This window comes from Stigmatopora argus, chromosome 7 (genome assembly GCF_051989625.1).
Source record: "Stigmatopora argus isolate UIUO_Sarg chromosome 7, RoL_Sarg_1.0, whole genome shotgun sequence".
NCBI lineage: Eukaryota > Metazoa > Chordata > Actinopteri > Syngnathiformes > Syngnathidae > Stigmatopora > Stigmatopora argus.
In genome coordinates this window covers 18,562,301-18,585,022 of record NC_135393.1, presented here as the reverse complement: position 1 = coordinate 18,585,022, position 22,722 = coordinate 18,562,301, and the positions used below count along the sequence as shown (strand labels likewise).

Genomic DNA, 22,722 nt, shown 5'->3' with positions numbered 1-22,722 from the left:
TAAATTCAATCCTTGTATAGTAAGATTCACTCGTTATGTTAATGCACATATGAGAGTCAATATAAATATATATATATATATTTAAAAAAATTCTATAAACATATAATTTTTGAAAATTATTTTCATTTTATATACTAGTTGTTGTTTTTGGGGTTAATATTTTTTTTTCATGTACTTCAATTTAAATATTTATTTTTGTACATTTAATTTTATTTCAAATCAATTTTTTTAATTATTTAAATGTTATTGTCACTGACTTTTTATTTTCAAAGATATAACAGTAGCTGTTTTTAAATATTTCTTTGTTATTCTAGTTTTAGTTTAGTCATTTTAGACTAAAAAGCAATGAAACCCTAAAATAACATTATGGAATAATACATATTATAAAATAAAATAAAAAGTTCCATTAATCATCCAAACCCTAAATTAAAGATCACAAAGAAAATGCGGAAGATTCCCTCGCTGCCATCCCTCCCACTTCTACCGGACTAGCCACAAACTCCCGTGCGTCCATCATCGTCAACGTCACCCCGATTTCCACGTATCGAGCCGACGTGGCCATTTTCCGTGGTCGTACCAGCGCGTCCCCGTCGCCCTCCTTCCTCTCCTTTTGTTCGGCGGCGACGCCCTCGTTCGATTGGCCGACGCGACGGCGTCCGATCCCATTAGCGACCGGCGAGGCTATCGACGCTAGCCCTAATGGTCGTCGATGCGCTCTCCTTTCATAAATCACAATCACTAGACGTCAATATTTGCGGTCAATTTTCGCCAAGGTCGAACGGCGCGACACAAATTTGACTAAATTAATGAACATAACGTCAAAACTTGCAAAAAATGGACAACATTAAACCCACAAAATGGAGGCTAGCCACTGTTGTTGATTTTTTTTCTTTCATTCGGCAACCATAAAAAAAGGAAAAAAAAAACATATTCCCCAAAGTTTACCTTCAATAAAGAGCGGCGAAATGAAAATATTATCTGGCCGCCCGCCGCTTGGGAGTCGTTCCCGCCGTCTAATATCGGCGTGACCCGCCTGAACGCAATTTTGTGTCTTCATATCCAGCTTTAGGGCAGACGGCGCCTCGGGAGCCAACGCCGCCGCTCCTCCATTTTTATTTATTTATTTATTTGTTTGGCGGGTCTTTTTTCCCCGTTTTCACGCTTTCAGGCCGCTATTGTCGTTTCCGCGTCCTCACCGCACCCGGAAATATGACGTTTCCTCACACAACTACCAACTAAACCCTTTAAAATTGGTCAAAATGTCCCAATTTTGTATGAAAGATGTCAGGAAACACACAAAAATGAGAGAAAATTCTAAAGAAATGATTTATTCATGTCTTAAAATAAATAAAGCATATAAAAATGTGCCCTGCGCCGCTGAAATATCTCCCACCGTGGCCGTTATAGATGTAATATCTGTGTTTGCCCAAAGTCGTCCACTTTGTAGTACGTTTTAGACTTTTACGTGTGCCGTATGTGTGTGAAAATATGTTGCCATGTTGCATTTGTAGTTTTTAATCGATTAATAAGGGGAATTCAAAATAAAATAACGGAGAAGGAAATGCATTTACTTTATGGGGGATTTCGTCACTTGGATCTTTTTCGTATCTTGAGTCACTCATTTGCATATTTAAAAATTCGTAACCTGAAACATTTGTATCTAGAGGCATTCGTAAGTAGAGGTAGGACTACTAGTTTGAAAAAACAACAACAAATTGAGATATTCTTTTTTAGATTTGGGGAAAAAATGTTAGTCCTCAAATGTATCATTCAAAAAAATATCTTAAGTAAAACATATTTTTCAAAATTCACTCAATAATAATAATAATAATAATAATAATAATAATAATAACGATAACGATAACGATAACGATAACGATAATGATAATGATAATAATAAAAATAAAAATAAAAATAAAAATAAAAAAAATAAAAATAAAGATAAAGATAAAGATAAAGATAAAGATAAAGATAAAGATAAAGATAAAGATAAAGATAATGATAATAATGATAATAATGATAATAATAATGATGATAATAATGATGATAATAATGATGATAATAATGATGATAATAATGATGATAATAATGATGATAATAATAATGATAATAATAATGATAATAATAATGATAATAATAATGATAATAATAATGATAATAATAATGATAATAATAATAATAATAATAATAATAATAATCACCATCCGATGTCCGTTTTGCGGCTTTTTTTCCAGCGAAAAAAGGCTTCCCCGAGACGACGGCGTTGACGAATGCGAGCGCGATAAATCTGCGTCGGGCCGCCTCTGGCTTCCAGACCTAAATCACAATTATGATACATAATAGTCGGCGCGTCGCACGCGTGGGAGCGGAGGCCTGCGCTACGTCCACGTCGCCCCTTGGCGTGCGACTTGTCATTTTTTTCGCCCGGCTACCGGCGGCGCGGGGCCGACTAGAGGAAGTGGGTCTCACGCACGCTTGGCCCGACACGACACGGGCAGGAAGAAGCAACGGTCGCCGTAAAGAAAAACATCCTTGTGGTGTCAAGTCCAGGTTTTTAAGAGTTCCCTCGTTTTTGGACATTTAAATCACCACAAACGGCAGAAAAGTGGAGTTGAATGAGTTCAAATGAAGTAGTGTATTAGAATTGGATGAGGATTAGGATTAGGATTAGGATTAGGTTCAATTAGATTAGGTCAAACTCTTCACAATTTTTTCTTAAATATTGTCGTTACTTATTTCTTTCTTTATTTTTGGCTCCACTTTACCACTTTAGATTTGGGCAAGAATTTTTATTTGTCATTCATTCTTTTTCCGTGCCGTTTATCCTCACAAGGGTTGCGGGGGGTGCTGGAGCCAACAATGAAAAAAAAAATCTATATTTATATATATATTTTATTTATTTTAATATTTGTAATTTCGAAAAAAATTGCCCCTCCCAGTCAAGAAATTGGACATCCATTGCTATCAATGGCACTGAAAAATGAGCAATCCCATGCAGTTGAATTTAAAAGCAGGGGTGAACAAACAAATGAATGTTTTAGTATATAGCGTTTTCAGAACCAATCAACTTTCTCAAATATTTTTGAGCATAAATTGTAGTCATTTGTAGAATTTCAGTATTTTTATTTCAACTTTAATTCAGCCATTATGCATGAAAATATATATTTTGGAGGATTACAAATCATTCCAACTCGTCCCAAAAAATAAAATTGTGAATTTTTGGCCGCGTTAAGAAATGTTTCCAAAATCCCCCGACTTCAATTTATAGAGGACATTTCCTTGAAATACGTCCTTTTTTCCCTGTTCAAAAGAAAATGACTTTCGGGAAGTTGCGTCCAGTCGGCGTGAAAGATGGCGGGGGCACTTTCCGATTTACGAGTTTCACGTGGCCAAGGTCGCCCGGCCGGCGTAAAAGGCCGGCCGACCCGATCGATACGGCGAGAAAAGCCTCCGTGGCCACGGCGCAATTCCTACGTATCGATTGTCGGGGGCCGCTAGTTAGTCAAAGGCTATCTCCTTTGACTAACACTTCCAGTGCCTCCTCCTGACAGATTGCCGCCGCCGCCACCGCCATCGCCGTAATTATGCCGGCGGGTCATTTGTTTGGTCGCCCTCCCCTGCACAAAAAAAATGGACGTTATCTGGGGAATCCAGCGCTTATTCCGAGGAACTTGCGTTTTCAATGTTGCGTATAATGCTGCAATCATTTGATAAATGCTTGCTAGCTATTTTGATACGTATATTCATTTTTTTTTAGGGGTTTTGACGACTAAAATTAGGTAAATCTTCTTTTTTTGACCCGCTTCATTCATAAATCTTCTTATTTTTTTATTTTTTAATGATTTTTTTTCAAAATTAATGTTATTTAAATTATTTTGCATGTTTCATATAATAATAACCCTCTTTTTAAAAGTAAACAAAATATAAACCTTTTAAAAATAGATTTGCTATCCTTCAATTTTTTTAATAACGTCGGGAAATAAATGAAGTATTTTTTTTATAATAATTGTATTATTTAGCATGTTTTAAATAGAAAAAAAAATTTTTTTCTTTATTTTTATGCACATTTAAAAAAAACAAGAATGTTTTTATTTTAAAATTGAAAACAATGAATGGAAATTATAATCAGATAAAGAATAAAGAAGTAAATGTAAATTAATGCGGTCATTTATATTATTATTTAGCATGTTTTTAATTGAAAAAAAATCCTTTATTTTTATGGATAGTTTTTAAAATACAAACAGGAATGTTCTTATTCTAAAATTGACAAAAAATGAATAGAAATTAATAAATTAATGCGGTCATTTAATTTATATATTTTTTGAATAAAAAGAGCAATATTCTAAAATTGTATTAAGATGAAAAATGATTTTAAAAAAAACGTAAATATTCTCCAACTTTTCCAGCATTGCACACCCGCATTTATTTCCGTCTTTTTTGCCCGCGTCCGACCTCGAGTCAGGGAGACTATTTTTTCTTTATTTCTTTCGTATTTTTTATTCCCCCTCTCACTTTTTGGTCACGTTCGATTTGTCAGCGGCGCTCAAGAGCATCTCTGAAAGCTGGAGGTCAGAGGATTATTAAAATGGGCCCGTAATGGCAGAATTATGCAACCCGGGTCCGGCGGATGCCCCTCATTACCCGCCGGCGCCGCCAGCGTTGGCGGCGCTGATAAATGGCGTCCGTTGTCAAAAAAAATAAAAATGCGCGGGGGGCTTCATCAAAAAATACAGACGCTGCCACTTCTGGACGGACAATCAATTGTCCTCCTTTTTTTTCTCTTTCTCCGCAAACCGCAATCTTGAGCTGATTTTTCACCACATTGTGCTTTTGACTCCATTTTGAGCCCAATTTAGTATTTATTGATTTTTTTAACCCTGGATTGTATCAGGACACTGATAATTCATTTTTGCGTTCTTTTTAATTGACTCTTGGGTGCATTTAGTGGGATTTAGAAAAAAAAAGGACATTAGCAGAAGTGAAAAAAATGAATGAATGTCATTTTATATTGTTGCATTATTTGCTTATGTTTTTTTTTACCTATATAGTGTTATTGCATTCATAATCTCAAAATTTGAGCAAAATTTTATGGGAATTTTTGGCATCCAATTGGAGTACTTAATTTGCCTGTCCTTATTTTTTTTAAAAATTTTAATTCAAGGAAATTGGAGGAAAACTCTTCATTAACTAAGCAAAACAAATACATAGAAAAGGCAAATTGGGTTATTAAACTATGATTATAGAAAGAAATAAATTGGCATAAAAATACATAGATGAATATTACATTTAATTCTGGGGATTTTTGTTTGTTTTTGTCACCTCATTGGCAAAAAAATAATAAATACATAAAAATTGCATTTAATTCTGGGGATTTTTTGCTGACCTCTCATTGACAAAAAATAAATTATTAATAAATAAAAATTACATATAATTCTGGGGATTTTTTTAGTTTTTTTTGTGACCTCTCATTGGCAAAAAAAAATAATAAATAAATAAAAATTACATTTAATTCTAGGGATTTTTTTGTTTTTGTGACCTCTCATTGGCAAAAAATAAATAATAAATAAATAAATATTACATTTAATTCTGGGGATTTTTTGTGACCTCTCATTGGCAAATAATAAATAAATAAATATTACATTTAATTCTAGGGATTTTTTGTGACCTCTCATTGCCCAGAAAATAAATAATAAATAAATAAAATTTACATTTAATTCTGAGGATTTTTTTGTTAGCTCGCATAGCTTAGCTCGTGGCTGCCATTGACGGAAATTGACGTTTAAATCATTTGAACTGTTTGCGGTTGGAAGCGATTGGAAAAAAAACAGGAAGTGACCCAAAGATGTCAACAGGAAATGATCCAAAACGTGCAGGAACTTCCTCTAGAATCTAGCACTTTTGCTTCCAGCCCCTTCCCAGTCACGGGATTGGACGCCCATTTCCGCCAACGGCGGCCGATCAGTTCGCTAGAAAGGATGGACTTGTTTTGCCGATGGGAAAAACCGTATATCACATTTTTGAAGCTAGGAAAAAAAATTGGACGCTCATTTCCGAGACGCCATGTCGGAAAATCACTCAGCCGGAACTTAATCACAACAAACCATCTCGAACGGGAAGGCGTCGGCACCCCTTTTTTTTTAATTTGGCGCCGAACGCCGCCTCTTTGTCAAACGGGCTCGGCAGCCATCGCCCCGCGTGACAAATTCTCAATCTCGCCATTGCGGCCCAACGTGCGCTTTTATGCAAATGGCGGCAGCCGAAAAAAAAATTCAAATGACTCGGCTGCGGCATCGAAGCGATACGAGCGGGCGCCGTCGCCATCCGGCGAGCGAGCGAGCGGCATTAATGTCAAATAAGCGAGGGCCGGGAAATCCGCCGCCGCCGCCGCCATTGACCGTACAGCTAAATTAATTTAGCGCAAAAGGTTATGAATGACGGTTGGCGCCCGAGTGGGTGATATATGAAAGCGTTTTCGCTAGCTCGCCGCCGCAAAAGGTCATTCGCTATCATTTACATAGCGCCCGCGTTTCCCGTACTGGATCGGCAGCGGGAATATTTCATGCCGTTTAAAAAGGCGTTTTGGCCAAGGCAAATCATTTGTCTTAAACGCACTGAAAAGGCCACGTTGCGCTTGGGTTGAGTGCTTTCGGTTTTTCACCGGGTGGAAAGGAGAATTGGTGTGGTGCCGTTTCATCGGGGATTTCAACCACTCTTTTTTTAGTGGGTGGAAAAGGGAAAACTCATTCATTCATTCATTTTCGGTACTGAGTAGGGTCATGGGGGTGCTGGAGCCTATCCCAGCTGACAATGGCGGCACAGTGGTTGAGTGGTTGGCAGGTCAGGCTCACAGTTCTGGGGTCCTGGGTTTGAACCCAGGTGGTTCTTCACTACTGTAGAGTTTGCATATTCTCCCCGGGCTTGTGTGTTTTTTTCCGAGCCTATCCCAGTTGACAATGGCGGCCCGGTGGATAAGTGGTTAGCTTGTGGGGCTCACAGTTCTGGGGTCTGGGTTTGAACCCAGTTGGTTCCTCACTGTGTGGAGTTTGCATATTCGCCCCGGGCTTGCATGTTTTTTTACGAGCCTATACCAGCTGACAATGGCGGCCCGGTGGTTAAGTGGTTAGCGTGTGGGGCTCACAGTTCTGGGGTCCTGGGTTTGAACCCAGGTGGTTCTTCACTGTGTGGAGTTTGCATGCTCTCCCCAAGCTAACGTGGTTTTTTTCCGAGCCTATCCCAGCTGACAATGGCAGCCCGGTGGAGAAGTGGTTAGCGTGTCGGGCTCACAGTTCTGGGGTCCTGGGTTTGAACCCAGGTGGTTCATCACTACTGTAGAGTTTGCATATTCACCCCGGGCTTGCATGGTTTATTTCTGAGCCTATCCCAGCTAACAATGGTGGCCCGATGGAGAAGTGGTTAGCGTGTCAGGCTCACATTTCTGGGGTCCTGGGTTTGAACCCAGGTGGTTCATCACTACTGTAGAGTTTGCATATTCTCCCCGGCCTTGCTTGGTTTTTTTCCGAGCCTATCCCAGCTAACAATGGCGGCCCAGTGGCTAAGTGGTTAGCATGTCGGACTCGCAGTTCTGGGGTCTGGGTTTGAACCCAGTTGGTTCCTTACTGTGTGGAGTTTGCATGTTCTCCCCGGGCTTGTGTGTTTTTTTTCCGGGCGCTCTGGTTTCCTTCTGCTTTCAAAAAACGTTCATGCTAGGCTAATTTTATGCTAAATTGCCCCTAGCTATGAGGGTGAGAGTCCTATCTGGTTAAATAAATGTTAGATAAAAAAAATAAAATGGGAACCAGGCAGGGGATATGCTGCATCGGTGGCCAGCCAATCGCTGGGCACGAGAAGACAAACAACTAATCACTCATAGCTAGGAACAAGTTAGCATACAATTAGCCTAAGGGCCATTTAGAACGTTCAACCAGCTAGCCTAGCATGCATGTTTTGGGAATGTGGATCACCCGGAGAAAATCCACAAAGGCACTCCCGGGGAGAACATCCAAACTCCACATAGTGAGGACCGAAATGGGATCAAACCCACGACCCCGGAACTGCGAGGCCGTTAATAACCACACGTCCCCCAAAAGCAAAACATTCAACTTGTACATGAGCGGCCATTTTGTGTCCATTTTGCCATGGAAGCTCGCCCTTGTACGAACAAAAGCGCGAGGATTTTACGAGCGCGGCGCTTAACGAAGACTCTAAACGGGCCGTTTTTCTCCCCGCGTTTAAGGCCTTAACGAGAAGGCTGTCCGTACGCCTTTTTATGAGCGCGCTAATTAGTAACGACACAAAAGCCGCGCTCCGGCGCCCGTGGCTGCGAGCCCCTTTTGTCATTTTAATTGTTGTTATTTTGAGGCGCAGCGTCGCGGCGGTAAATCGTGCCAAGGACACGTCGGCGCGGGATGAACGAGCGCTGAATAATTTATCGCCTTTGCGGAAGCGCCGGCGCCGGAGGTATCTTTCACGCGCCGCCGTCATTAGGACCCCCATTGTTACCCCCTTCTCGCCCGACACGAGAATAGTACCCCCGCCCCCCTTCGCTCTTTGAGTCCGATGACTAATTACTCCAGCGCCACTTGGCCTCGCTGATGGATTCTTTTCCCGTGTGTGAAGCGAGAGTCGTGTTCCGTCCGCTTCCGGAGTCTTTAGGCGTCGGCTATTGTATGCTAAATGTTGGCTACGCTAAGAAAACAACGGTTCTATCGAGCGATGGATAGATGGGAAGGAATCGTCGGTCGGGTTGGCCACAAGTGTCAATCAAAGTGCATCGTTTGGAACGCTTTGCAAAAAGATAAAAGCACAAAATCAATGGCAATTGTCACCGGTTTTCAGAAGGATTAAGAACAGAAATGGGAATTGGCCAAAGCACAGGTGCAAATAGACACAACACCAACCCCAATTGCCATGACACAAATGCCAGTTGCCTACAACACCAAGTCCACTCCCCCTCAACTTGAACAAAAACTGCCCAAAACACCAAGTCCGCTCCCCCCAAAATCCAAGTCCACTCCCCCCCAAAAACCAAGTCCACTCCCCCCCAAAAACCAAGTCCACCTCCCCCCCAAAAACCAAGTCCACCTCCCCCCAAAAAATCCAAGTCCACTCCCCCCCAAAAACCATGTCTACTGCCCCCCAAAAACCAAGTCCACCTCCCCCCAAAAAATCCAAAGTCCACTCCCCCCCAAAAAATCCAAGTCCATCCCCCCAAAAAACAAGTCCACTCCCCCCCAAAATCCAAGTCCACCCCCCCAAAAAATCCAAGTCCACCCCCCCACAAAAAATCCAAGTCCACTCCCCCCCAAAAAAATCCAAGTCCACTCCCCCCAAAAAAATCCAAGTCCACTCCCCCCAAAAACCAAGTCCCCCCCAAAACTCCAAGTCCACTCCCCCCAAAAACTCCAAGTCCACTCCCCCAAAAAACAAGTCCACTCCCCCAAAAAACAAGTCCACTCCCCCCCAAAAAACAAGTCCACTCCCCCCCAAAAAAACAAGTCTACTCCCCCCGCCCCAAAACTCCAAGTCCACTTCCCCACAACTCAAACCCAAATTGCCCAAAACACCAAGTCCGCTTGCCCAAAACACCAAATCCACTCGGCCAAAAACACCAAGTCCAATCGCCCATAACGCCAAACCCAATCGCCCACAACTCGAACCCAACCTCCCACCATGCCAAGTCCAAAGCACAAATCCACAAAGGCACCACACCAATGTCACGGCAAAGGCTAAGCTAACCGTCTGGGTTCCCTCCGCAGTCGACCCCGGGAATTCTGGCGCTTGGACTACTGGGAGGACGACTTGAGACGGCGCCGTCGCTTCGTCAGGAACCCTCTGGGCTCCAGCCACTCGCAAGCCACGCTGAAGGCCGCCGCCGAAAACGGTGAGTGTTCCGAAAGGCCAGGCGCCGTGACGGTGGCGGCGACGGGTACCCCCGTCGCCCCGACGCCATTTAAAAAAAATACATATATATATTTTTCTGTTTCTTTGTTGCAAAACAGTGGGCGGTATCAGCGGTGAGTAACCATTCTTATGCTATTGTTCTTCCCATCATTCTGTTTTGACACAATTGCGTGAAAATGGCGACTTCACCGTCATAGTGTAACAGTTAAATACCATAAAAATCAGTAACAATTGCAATTTTATTGACTATCGTTGTTGAATGATATGCCATTATTATTACGAGTCATGTCATGATTTGTTCACGCAATTATGTCAATATTTTTGTACCATTCCTGCTTCCGAACCCCCGACAAACAAACCACAGTCGTCGATCCTAAAACAACCCCAAAATAAAATCCATCAAAACCAATTTATTTCCTAAAAACGTGACAATGAAGAATTTTTTCTCCGTGCCACAAAGAACAGAAACCCAAAAACATGAGGCAAAAAAACAACAGTGGACTCAACATGTGTCTTTATTTACAAAACGGATCCCATTTCTCGATTCTTTGAAACCCAAGCGAAACTCGCCCAGCCAAAAACAGCAAAACAACAACCGACATATTCAACCAAAAAAAAAAAAAACGAGCGGACTTTATTCCTCATTTGAAAGTCACGAGATCATGAAAATACGCCAATATGCCAATCCGCCAGTACGCCGGCACCCCGTCCTGGGAATATCTCATTAAAATAAGTGCGTCACCCCCGACTCCCGACGTAACCTTTCTTCTTGTTTTTGTCGACCCGGCATTTGTTGCGGAAGCGCCACGGCGGATGAGAACGTCGGGCCCGGCTTTTCCGAGCGCCCGGCGCAAAGGTCAGATCTGGCTGTAATTATCTTCATCACACGTGGGTCGGGGGGGTGGGGGGGGACCAGGGTGGGGTGGGCGCGGGGGGGGCCGAATTCGAGAATCCCGGAACGTAGCATCTCGCTTCCTAGAGGGCAACGTTAGCTCGCCTTACATTTCTTAAACCGTACGATACCCACGACGGCGACAGACGTCTGATTGGTTCAGACCTGCCTCCACTTGTTTTATTTTGTATAGTGCTTTTTAATATATATTTTTTTATTGTATAAATGATCTTTCTCCATTCTAAACATCAATTCTAGGGGTGTCCAAGTCACCCAATTTTATCCCAGTCTTTTTTCTTCCAATTTTAACATATTATAATGATATAACGTAGCAAAAAAAATCCCTTTGCAGTATTAAAATAAAGATTGCAAATATTTATTTTAAATAATGCATTTACCATCCATAAACTTACACAGCGAGTAAAGTTGTTGATTTTTTTTTTGCCACATTTTGTAAGGTTTCTTTCAATAGTGTAAATAGAACTATAGAAAATATTTTTAAACATGCTGTTTATACATAGATTCTTGCAACATACTTTTATTTTCTTACTTATCTTCTTACCCAAGTTATTCACGTCATGTATACTATTTAGTAATACAATGTAGATGAAATATTTTAAGTATATTATCTTATATATGGTGGCCTTTAGAAAAACAATCATATTATTATAATAACACAAGCCCTGAGCAAAAAATAATACATTATAATTTGGACATATTGGACATGTTGCCGTCAATGGAAGTGACATTTTTAACTAACTTTTTATGGAGGTTAAGTAAAGTAACAAAATAATCTATAGTATAATGGAAGAAATTATATATATATATATAATAGATTATTTTGTTACTTACTTGACTACCATAGAAAATTAGTTCAAAATTTCACTACCATTGACAGCAACATGTCCAACACAAAGATCCTGCCAACTTCCCTGTCAAAACAAATTGGACGTCTCTCTATGGTATCTACAAATATAAAAGAATATATATTTTATATTTCTTAAAATGGCGATTGGACCGTATATTTCTGATCACGTGATGCGGGACATCCCCAATAAAAATTCTATTATTTTTAATCCAAAGCAAAACCCCGCCATTCCTCATTTGTCGAGGCCAATAAGAACCCCCCCCCTCCGACTATGGTGCCCACCGGCCCGGTGTGAACAGCCAGTCATGTGGTACGTATTAGCTTGGGGGGGCACTGGTAGTAATTTCAGCACTGCTAACTAAGGAATCCTCAAGGGAGGCCTAATTACAGGAAGAGCGTTTGTGAATATCAGCCGCCTGCAGATTTTCCATGACAAGAGATTTTTTTTTCTCTCTCTTCCCAGCTGCGCATTTATTTTTAATTTTTTAATTTTTTTTACTTGATCAGCCTTCAGGTGTTGATAGAAGACAACACAACTGTGTTTTGACGACTGGCTAGATTTAAAAAAAAAAAAAAAGACGCCCGAACGGGAGTCTAACATATTTTTAGACTTCAATTGTTTATTATTATTATTATTATTTTTTAACCCTTCGTCAAACTGACTGCCATGGATGTCGATGGACGTGCGATTCATTTAGACCAACGGTGTCAGACTCGGGTTGGTTCGTGGGCCGCTTTAACGTCAACTTGATTTCACGTGGGCCGGACCATTTTAGATATAATATTTTGATTTTTTTATTTTTATAAATGGATTAAAACAACTGAATTCAAAGCCCTGAATATTCCGTTTTTTTATAGATCTAAAACAATGTTTATTTTAGATTTTTTTAATATATTTTTTAGATTTTACAAAATTATTTTTGAACTAAAAACACAGAAAAAGATGGATTAAAAAATGACAATGATTGATTTAAAAGGGGGGAAATCAGGAAATTTAATATACATCTATACTCTTCATTTGAATTTGATACTAAAACAGAAAGTCGGCACTCATGATTGAGTTTCTCGGGCCGCACAAAATGATGCGGCGGGCCAGATTTGGCCCCCGGGCCGCCACTTTGACACCTGTGATTTAGACCGTTCGTCGGCCCCTCCCAGTTTAAATGAATCGGACGTGGAGAGCCGTCAATGGCACTGAAAGCAAGTCCTCCTCGTTTTTAAATGAATTGGACTTCTATCCTTGTCAATGGCAGGCGATCAGTTAATATTCACGAAAACTGTTTTGATGTTACAGCATGTTCATCGCATACGGGAACGCCATTTTTTTGGTTATAGATTAATTTAGATGAAATATTTTAAGTTATTCATTTTGTGAGTGTGTGCGTGCATGTTTGTTTATACACTAAAAACAGGTGTTTTTTACTTTTAGCAACAAAAATAGCCCCAAACATGCAATTTAATCCATTTAGGTGTATGAAAATTATGTCGTTAAGTCCATCGCTTAGGCATGTGGTTTGGAAACTATTATGGGATGTCGATAGATCATTTGAAAAGCCATAACATTTAGGATATTCTATTTTATGTTATTTATTCTCTGGACTAGTTTGACATTTAACCTTCTGTTCGATTGCCAGATTCTTTTGTTTTCGCTTCTAATAAATTCATGCGACAAAATTATTTGTGTTTTAGCCGATAGAGATCAAACTATACTCTCATTCGCTGCTATTGACAGCGATGAACGTCCAATTTAGTCAAACAGATTGGGCATGTGGCGCCGTCAATGGCAGGTAACGAGTTAAAAAAACTATCATTGTTCAACGTGCAGCTTTTTAGTTTTTCAGGTTTGATGTTTAATTACAATTGAGATTTTTGACCTGATTTCAACATGTGCCTCCATTAATAGTAAATATCCATAAGAAAGTGTGTTATGTGGAAAAATAACTGAAATATATGTAATATATTCCACTTTTTGGAATATATTACATTACTTTTGTTGTACTGTTCAGATATTTATTCACCGACATTTGCAAAAACTGTTTTTTGATTGACATTTTATTGCTTTACTAAAATTGAACTTTTATTTTTTTATTTCTATAATTCCTTCATAGGTAAATATAATTACTAACCAAGTATTTTAAAATACTTTTCCTCATACAGCGCAGTTCTGTTTTTGTATTTTAACATTATTTCACTTTTAATTGCAGTGTGTTTGCATCCTACTAACTTGAAAAAAAATCAATTTCCATTTAGTATAAGCCCCAAATTGAAACTGCTCCCATATTTATTTACAAAATATAAGCAAAAAAGTCAAATTACTGTCGTGTTTTGGTATAAAAACGTGTTACCTTTGCTCAATTTGAATCCGTGTTTTTTGGAGGTCACAGCAATCGGCAATCCATTTTTTGTTGTTGCTAAAACGCGGTGTCTTCCCGGATGTCCGCTTGTCGTGCAGTGTCGGAAGACGACGTGCTGAAAGGCAAGCGCTCGCTCAAGAGTCAGGCGGCGGCCCACCACGACCCGGAGAGCGACGCCCCCCTGGACGCCGACGACGACGCGCTGTCGGCGCTGGAGGAGAAGGAGCTGGAGAACTTTACGGGTATAGAAATCGCCCCAAAATGGAGGCTACGCACGCGGTGGCCATTCCGGTTCTCGAGCCCCTTTCCTAGCGGGGAGCCGGCCGACCGTCCCCCCGTATTTTTTTGCCCCCCAAAACTAGGAGCCATTAAACCGGGGAGGAAAAATTGCATCTGAGTGTGACGCAGTGCAGGACTTGTCAAATTTTGAAGGCTTATGCTTGTAATATTTTCACTTTTACTTTAAACACTCCAGATTCAGCAAAAGACGAATTAGCGTTACATTGTCAAAGCACATTTTGGATTAAAAAAAACATTTTTTTTGTAGATATAGTCTATATGGTGTGGACACACACACACACACACACACACTCTTACACACACACACACACACACACACACACTTACACACATACACACACTTACACACATAATCCTCTACAAGATTTGCATTAAATTAAATTGCATTGACTCACTAATAGTGTTTACCCTATTGTCACCTTTACATCATTTGAATTAGGGTATACTAGTGTGATAATCTGACATCATAATTCCTTAATATTATTTGGAATAGGATTACATTTAACAAAAAAACTGGATTATAATTATACATGTGTAGGGGTTGTCGCAGAAATGATAGGAACGAGTAAAAATGAATGGAAAGAAAGACGGGAATACTTTTTGGGGATTGTTTGGCTCGTAATTAATGATAAATATTAATATAATTTTTAATTAATTATGTATCAGAATTTTTTTTATGTAGGTCTGACAGGATGAGTTGCGTTGACGTGCTACTTATTTTTATATACTTGTTATGAATGAACGGGCTACTTTTGTTCGACATTATGACATTAAAGTGAAAGTAAAAAGATCAATCCTCCGCCCCCCCCCACCCCCACCTTCGTGCACGCAGGCCCGGTGAACGTGAGCACGGCGGCCCAGCTGCTCGCTCCGGCGGCGGTGGTGCGAGGCACACTTTCCGTCACCGCCTCGGAGCTCTACTTTGAGGTGGACGAGGAAGACCCGGGTTTCAAGGCCATCGATCCCAAGGTAAGAATGACAATAATGACTTGATAAATGACTTGGAAAAATGTAAAGGAACGACTAAAAATCGTTAAAAGCCTCCGCGGATTGCTAGCGTAAAATTAGCGGAGAAAAAAAGTAGGGCCGACATCAACACCAGTTGTTAAAATAGCGAATCTAAATTCATTTTAAAAGTAGTTTAGGGCTAAAATATAAATTTTAGAGGAGCTACAGGTTGCCCCCCTTTTTTAATCGCGACGAGAATGCGATTAAATGCGCGTTAAATGCCGTTTTAATGTGGGAAGGTTGAAAATGACGCCACGAGGCCTACATTTGAAGCATTTTTATTCACAGTTTTTTGTTCTTTTTTTCCCTCGCCGCGTCAAGAAAACGGCCTTGGCACATTTTTTTTTAAATAAGAGTCATTCTTCCACGGGGGGCGAACTCGGGTACCTTTTCGAGTCGAGTTGGACAAGGAGTTTTTTTTGTTGGGACGTCCGTTTTTTTTTTTAAATTCGAACCCGCACAAATCCCCTGTTTTGGGGTAGCGTTCGATTTTTTTTTATTTTTTTTAATTTTATGATTATTATTTTTTATAATTTGTCCAAACTTTTGGCGTTGGTGAGAATCTCCCTGGCCAGCCGCCACGTCTGCTTAGCCGCCGCCTCCAGGGCCGAATGCGGCTTCCCCTGAAAGAGGTCCAGGTTGGGCAGGAAGTAGTGCGGGCATCGTCGGCACTGCAGGCAGGAGATGAGCTGCAGCAGGATGCCGTTGAGGCGGTCGCCCAGGCACGCCTCGTCCCAGTCGGCCTCGCGAGGGTGCTTCTCGCACTCGTAGAGGAGCAGCGTCTTCATGTGGTAGCTGTTGAGCGGCTGGCCCGGCAGCTCCAGGTGGCGGTCGCGCAGCGTCTTCAACACCGACAGGCACTTCTTGCGGCAGCCGGCCATCAGCAGGCGGTTCTCGGCCTCGCTGAACTGCAGTACCCAGGCGTCGCTCTCGGCCGAGCTCTGCTTGCCGCTCAGCGAGTAGCACTCCTTGGAGAGCAGGTTGAAACCCTCGGCCTTGACCTCGGCCACCCGGTTGGGGCCCGGCCAGGGGATGTGGGCGGCGGGCCATTGCGCCGCGCTGCGAGGCCAGATCCCCGTGCACTTGAAGGCCGGCGTGATCTGCACCACGTAGCGCTCGCGGATGCGCAGGCGCACCTCGCTGGTGTCGGCCACCATCTTGACGGCGTCGCGGTAGCTGCACTTGTCCACCGCCTGGGCCACCAGCGTCTGGAAGCGAGAGCGGATCTTGCGCGCCGACAGGTAGCCCGAGGCGGTGATGAACTCCACCCACAGCGACATGCTGCGCTTGCGCCCGTCGCTCAGCTTGAGCACGGCGCAGCCGGGCAGCGAGCCGTCGTCCACGAAGTTGAACACGCCCATCTGGTTGAGGTAGAGGACCACCTCGAACTCGTTGGGCGAGGTCACCTCCATGCCCTCGTAGCGCGCGTCGATCTCGCTCAGGGAGCTGATGAAACGGGGCTCCTGGACCTCCACCTCCTTCAGCACGTCCGAGACCACCTTGCAAACCTCGCGGATGGTCTTGGCGATGGCCGCCTTGCGCGCCTGGCAACGCTCGCCGTGGTACTTGTTCAGCTGGTAGACCAGCTTGGCCTGGGTGGCGATCATGTTGGGGCACGGCTCCGGGCCGTACGCCGGCGAGTCGCAGTAGGCCGACGGATCCAACGCTTACCGCTTACCGGTTGAGCCGGGACGGCGGTGGTGGTCGGGGACTGGGGGGTTGAAAGCGAGGGGTGGACGTCCCAAAAAACCAAAACAAAAAAACTAACAAAAAAATAGGAGCTTCGTCCTCTGCGTTTTTTTTTTTTTTTTGGTCGCTTATTAAATTATTTTTTTTAAGAAAAGAGAGTAAAAAAAATTAAAAAGTTCCTCTACTCCTTCTGGCGCGGAGGCTGCCGGCGCCGCTCCTCGCTCATGGTCCCGGTCCGAGGACTTTTATGAATGGCGCTCCGCGGAGTGACTGCGCTCGGAGGAGGTCTGGTCGCTCGACTTGGCTCGACCCGAGCGCAGCCAATCGGTGGCGGCCTCTGGGTGAAGGGGGGAGGAGAAATAGGGGAGAGGGAATCAGGGAGAGAGAGAGTGGGCTCACCTTGAGGGTCCACTTTGGGACTAAAAAAAATGGACATTGAGAGCGATAGACCTTGTGATGTTTCTAAAAAAATACTTCTTTTTTTTTAAATCTGGCAACAACAAAATCACATTTTCCAATGTAGTCCTTTGCAAAATCTGATTTTTTTGTAGCAGGGGAAATGGCAGAAAATGTGTTTTAAATCTGACTGGCGATTATGTTCTCCCTTCCGCCGCTAGAGGGCGCTTGCCTACTTTTCATTGTGCTCCTAACACACTTTAAAAGTCATATTAAGAATAGACGTTATAGTGTAATATATATTTAAAAGCACGATACTGAAACGCAACTTCTAATGGTAAATAAAGGCTTTTAATTTTTAAATTCATAGTTTTGCTCGACACTTAAACGGCTTGTAAAAAAAGGACGACGAGGCAAACCTGATAAAAGTCACTTTAAATTGAATTCTACGTATTTTTATTGATACATTTGTCGTCTGCACATGAAAGTTAACCCCCCCGCCCCCCGCTTGTAAATATGACCACATGTTGTTAGAATGAAAAAAAAAAATGTGCGCACATGTGCTTGACACGCACATTGAGTGAGTGACATCCATTGGCTACCACGGGTAAATATCGTGTATCCCCATTGGACGGCGCCTCCTAGCAATTTAAGACGCGTCAATAAAAAGACACTCGCCTCCGTGGGACTGTTTGACAAAAAACACACGTTGGGCTTTGATTGAAATATTAAATGTAGGTCAAGTGGCAGCCGCCGTGTGGGAAACGTCACCGTGAGATTTCGCAGCGGGGGAAAAAAAAACATGGCGTCCAGTTATGCTTTTTCTGGATTTGCGTGGGTATTTTTGTAAATAAATGATAATTTAATTTCATTTGCATGAAGACAGATAGAAAAAATGATGCTTGATTAAGCTAACAGCGAGTTATTTTTAAGATTTGTGATTTTATTTATTCAGATTCCCCCCCAAAACGTAAATGAAAAATTATTACATTTGTACATAAACATGTTTATAAATTGTATTTGCAATTGTAGCCTGTCTAATTTTTTTTTTATCCTATTAAATATTCTTATAGTCCAGTCAAAAAAAAATTGCAATTTGAACATTAAGCTTAAAAAAAGGAAATAAACTTGAAAGATGACTAAATTTAAATTAATGGAAACATGCCATCTCATTTTTGTACAATTATAATTTTTAAAATCAATTCTGCTTGTATTTTGTTACCATTCGTGTAAAAACAAACAAAAAAAATGACTCATTTGTCCATTTTCCAACAATGTTCGGTGTACATTAGGGGTGTCCCCCGTCGGAAATCGGGTATTTTTATCGAATTGTTATCGGATGAAAAAAAATGTTTTTAATTTTTATCCCATTTCTAAACGAGTCGACAAGGTACGATTCCCAAAAACAAACTGTCAAATGTTTTGTTCAAAACGTATGTGGATCATCTACTTTTATTTTGAAAGTCTGACAATTTAGCGAGCTGTCAGACCGACACTGCTTCGACTTGTCAGGGTAATCGCGTGGGTGTGCGACTGTTTATGATCTCCCACGGAGCTCTGGAGGAATAAATCGGCACGGTTTGGAGAGGAAGTGTCCAAATATTATGAAGGACATTTTTGTTATATGTAATGACTCATCGCTGGGGGCCCCCGATAAAGACGGAACCGATCTGTTCTGCTTCTGCAAGAACCAGTCCTTTTCAAAATAGTCCTAAAATAATGCCCTGGCTGGCACAAACCAAACATGTAAAATATGAAGTTACATTTCTCGATTCTGCCTTTATTTAAACAACAAACATACAGATATGTTAAATCACATGTGTCAAAGTGGCGGCCAGGGGGCCAAATCTGGCCCGCCGCATCATTTTGTGTGGCCTGGGAAAGTCAATCATGAGTGGCGACTTTCTGTTTTAGGATCAAATTCAAATGAAGAGTATATATGTATATTACATTTCCTGATTTTCCCCCTTTTAAATCAATATTTGTCATTTTTTAATCCATTTTTTCTGTGTTTTTAGTTCAAAAATCATTTTGTAAAATTTAAAAATATATTTTAAAAAAAGCTAAAATAAACATTGTTTTAGATCTATTAAAAAAATAATATTCAGGGCTTTTAATCCAGTTTTTTTAATCCATTTATCAAAAAATCTTAATATATCTAAAATGGTCCGGCCCATATGAACTCGAGTTGACGTTAATGCGGCCCGCGAACCAACCCGAGTCTGACACCCTTGTGTTAAATATTTGGGTCAGGAAATAATATTTTGGGGGGTTCACGACAATTTTGTTATTCATTTTTGAAATTTCCTGTCAAAATATTAACGCGATTTTATTTATTTCATGTTTTAAACATAAACAAGCTTTCATTTTTGGAATTCGTGACGGTTTTGTTATTCATTTTTGAAATTTCCTCTGTCAAAATATTAACACGATTTGATTTATTTCCTTTTTTCAAAGCTCCACTGTTGAGAAAATGACACTTTGACACACTGATCCCGTTTCTGCCGCTGTAACATTACTAGCCTGGGGCTGCTTTGTCGCCACATAACCTGGACGACTCCCCTATTCTAAAATCCTGTCATTTTTAACTCATTTTCCATTCGTATCAACCCCACTAACGGCAATTCAGGTCACCGACCCCCCCACAGATTGGACGAACGAGCTAACCCACTCGCAGTCCCCCCCGCACCCCCATCCGTTCCCCCCCGAGGGGGTCCGCGGCGCTACCGTATGTCCATTTCCAATAACGGAAACCTCCTCCCGGGTCAGGTTTGTTCCTCCAAAGCATAAACAAGATTTCATCTAGCGAACCTTGTTAGTTTTATGGCCGCAATTACGGGGGGGCGAACGTGGCCCCACCCCCATTTTGAAGTGGAAATTCTAAAGCAACAGACACGTATAAACAGACATCCGGGACACGAAGCGTTTGGATGTATTTTCTCTGGCGGCAGCTGCTCGCTCCGAGAAGAAAAATCGGCGCAGGCGGCTAATTGGCGGACGGGGAGAAGCATCTGCTCGGCGGGAAGACGCTAAAGTGTGTGTGCGCGCCGCCGCCGCCGCGCTTAGCGGCGTTCTCGTTTTTAATATTGCATGTGTTTTGGAGCGGGCGCTTTCGAGCTTTGTAATGGCCGACGTTCGTTTTGTCAACACTCGTACGCTCGGATGAGGGGATGGGTTTTGATGGGAATCGAGCCAGGATCTTTCGTTTTCGAGTCGGGGAATTTTCCATAGGAGGCCAGAAGCCTTTATTATTACATTGTTTTAATTGTAACTTTAGATATTTTAAGTTGGATAGAAAAATATTTTTGGGGTTTTGCGCGGGTTGAAAATGGATTGGTCGTTGGTTTGGTAGATTATAAATTTGATTTCCGAGTCGTAAAGGGATTTTTTTTAAATTACGGGGAATCGAGCTGGGATCTTGATGGGAGGCCATTAGTCTTTATTTTTTTATATCATTTTAATTCTGACTTGAGATATTTTAAGTTGGATTGATAAATATTTTTCGGGTTTTGCGTGGGTTGAAAATGGATTGGTCGCTGGTTTGGTAGATTATGAATTTGATTTCGTAAAGTCGTAAAGGGATTTTTTTTCAAATTGTGGTTTATAATGTAAATAACATTGATGGAGGTTTTCTCCCATAATGCAAAATAAAATATCAACTGTCGGTTAAATCTTTGCATATTTTCCAAAATCAGTTTTTAAAACCAGAGAGCTGTAAATATTTCTTTATTCTGGTCATTTTAATTGGAAAAAAAACAACAACAATATGCTACATATATCCTGCGAATGAATCAATATTTTTGGGTATTCATGATAGAAATAAAATATATTTAATCAATTAAATTTTCCTCGTAGCACACACTTGAAACACAATAAAATCAAGCTGTTCTGGGCCAATTTAATCGATTTTTTTCCATATAACTCAACATAAAAATACATATTTTTTCGTATTAAACCAGGAAAACAAATTCCCCCCAAAACTTTTTCAACAGAAAGCTGACCCTGCTTAGTTCAAAGCAAAGATTCTGTTAGTCCACCTTGAAGGTCATTGACCAGTGACCCCGCCTTCCCAACCCCCCTCCCCCCAAAATCCCCCCCATTGAAAAGAACTTGAGCCTAATTGGCTGGGCGGTGACGGCTACCCGGGGTACGGCGCGGTGGCGTCTGGATTGATGCTCGCTGGCTCGGAGAAAATCAACCGAGTGTTTCGTAAAAAGAGCCGAGCGATCGTTACCCAAAAGCGAGACGGCTCCTCCCCCTCAACTCCCCCTCCCCCACCCCACACCACGGCTGCCAATCACAAAGAGGCATGGTCTCCGAGCGAGCGCTCGTATTGATTTTCCAGTTAGCGCCTAAGTAGTTTGTGCTATCAGGCTAACGGACAGACCGCGGCGCAGGTATGTCATTATCAATGAGCCCACGGAAACAGAGCATTATACAGCTCCACTCCGACACCCCCTTTTTTGTGCTCGTCTTGCCACCTAACGATGACTAATGTCGGACTTCTGGTGCGTCGCCAGTTTGACTCCTGCACAAAAGCCACACGAAACACGGTCTCATCGATATTGGCTAAAGTTAGCAATTAATCGTATGCTAGTATGCTAACGTTGCTCTAAAAAAAGCAGCTCCTTTTTCAACCTTTACTAGCATTAGTGTTATTTCATTAATTATGTATTGTTAGGAAAATGATCACAGCATTTTGTATATCAAAATCGACATTAGGCTCCGCCCCAAATATGTAAATTGAACATAATAGAATTTTGTCATTTGTTTCTTCTCAAATACATATAAATAAACACTTAATGCAAATGACGCTAAATAAAAAAGTGGCAAAGCAAGAGTAAAAGTCAGAAAATTCTAGGAAAAAAACTACATTTCTAGAAATTTAAAATAAATTATATAAATATAATTTATTATTAAATATTATATATACATTAGTTAGCTAAATTTAAAAAGCTAAAAAGGCAAATACGTTGAGGAAAAAAATCAATTTCTATTATAAATATATATAAAAAAATATGATTTAAAATTTCTAATCAAGGAATAAATGAGAGAATATACTATAAATAATTCATACTGGAAAAAAATTTTGAGCATCAATTTTCGCTCCAATCCAGTCGACCAACTGCAAAACGATTTGATAAATCAATGTTAGATTGGTTTTATTTTTATTTATTTTCGTCCCTCCTCATTTTTCATGCTTTTATTCTGTGATATCAAGTTTATTTTGCCGCATTTCCACTAGAAATCACTCCCAAATTAAAAAGCCTTTTTTTGCCGACATGTTAAAAAAGCCACCGAAAGTGTTGCCTTCA

The 22,722-nt window shown here is 41.1% G+C and overlaps 2 protein-coding genes across 4 annotated transcripts in view; one reads left to right on the top strand and one right to left on the bottom strand.

Moving 5' to 3' along the window:
* lrba (LPS-responsive vesicle trafficking, beach and anchor containing) overlaps positions 1–22,722 on the top strand; it is a 150,008-nt gene that overhangs the window by 66,794 nt on the left and 60,492 nt on the right. For 2 of the 3 annotated variants that reach the window (XM_077605521.1, XM_077605520.1), the window contains exons 8-11: positions 9,756–9,880; positions 9,999–10,013; positions 14,113–14,256; positions 15,147–15,283. In XM_077605521.1, the coding sequence (XP_077461647.1) occupies positions 9,756–9,880; positions 9,999–10,013; positions 14,113–14,256; positions 15,147–15,283 (421 nt within the window). The remainder of the gene's footprint in view (positions 1–9,755; positions 9,881–9,998; positions 10,014–14,112; positions 14,257–15,146; positions 15,284–22,722) is intronic. The other variant, XM_077605523.1, reaches the window with a different exon arrangement.
* Positions 15,585–17,014, bottom strand: mab21l2 (mab-21-like 2). Its single transcript, XM_077605528.1, has one exon. It carries the CDS (start codon positions 16,927–16,929, stop codon positions 15,850–15,852), a length of 1,080 nt encoding a protein of 359 aa, XP_077461654.1. The 5' UTR covers positions 16,930–17,014; the 3' UTR covers positions 15,585–15,849.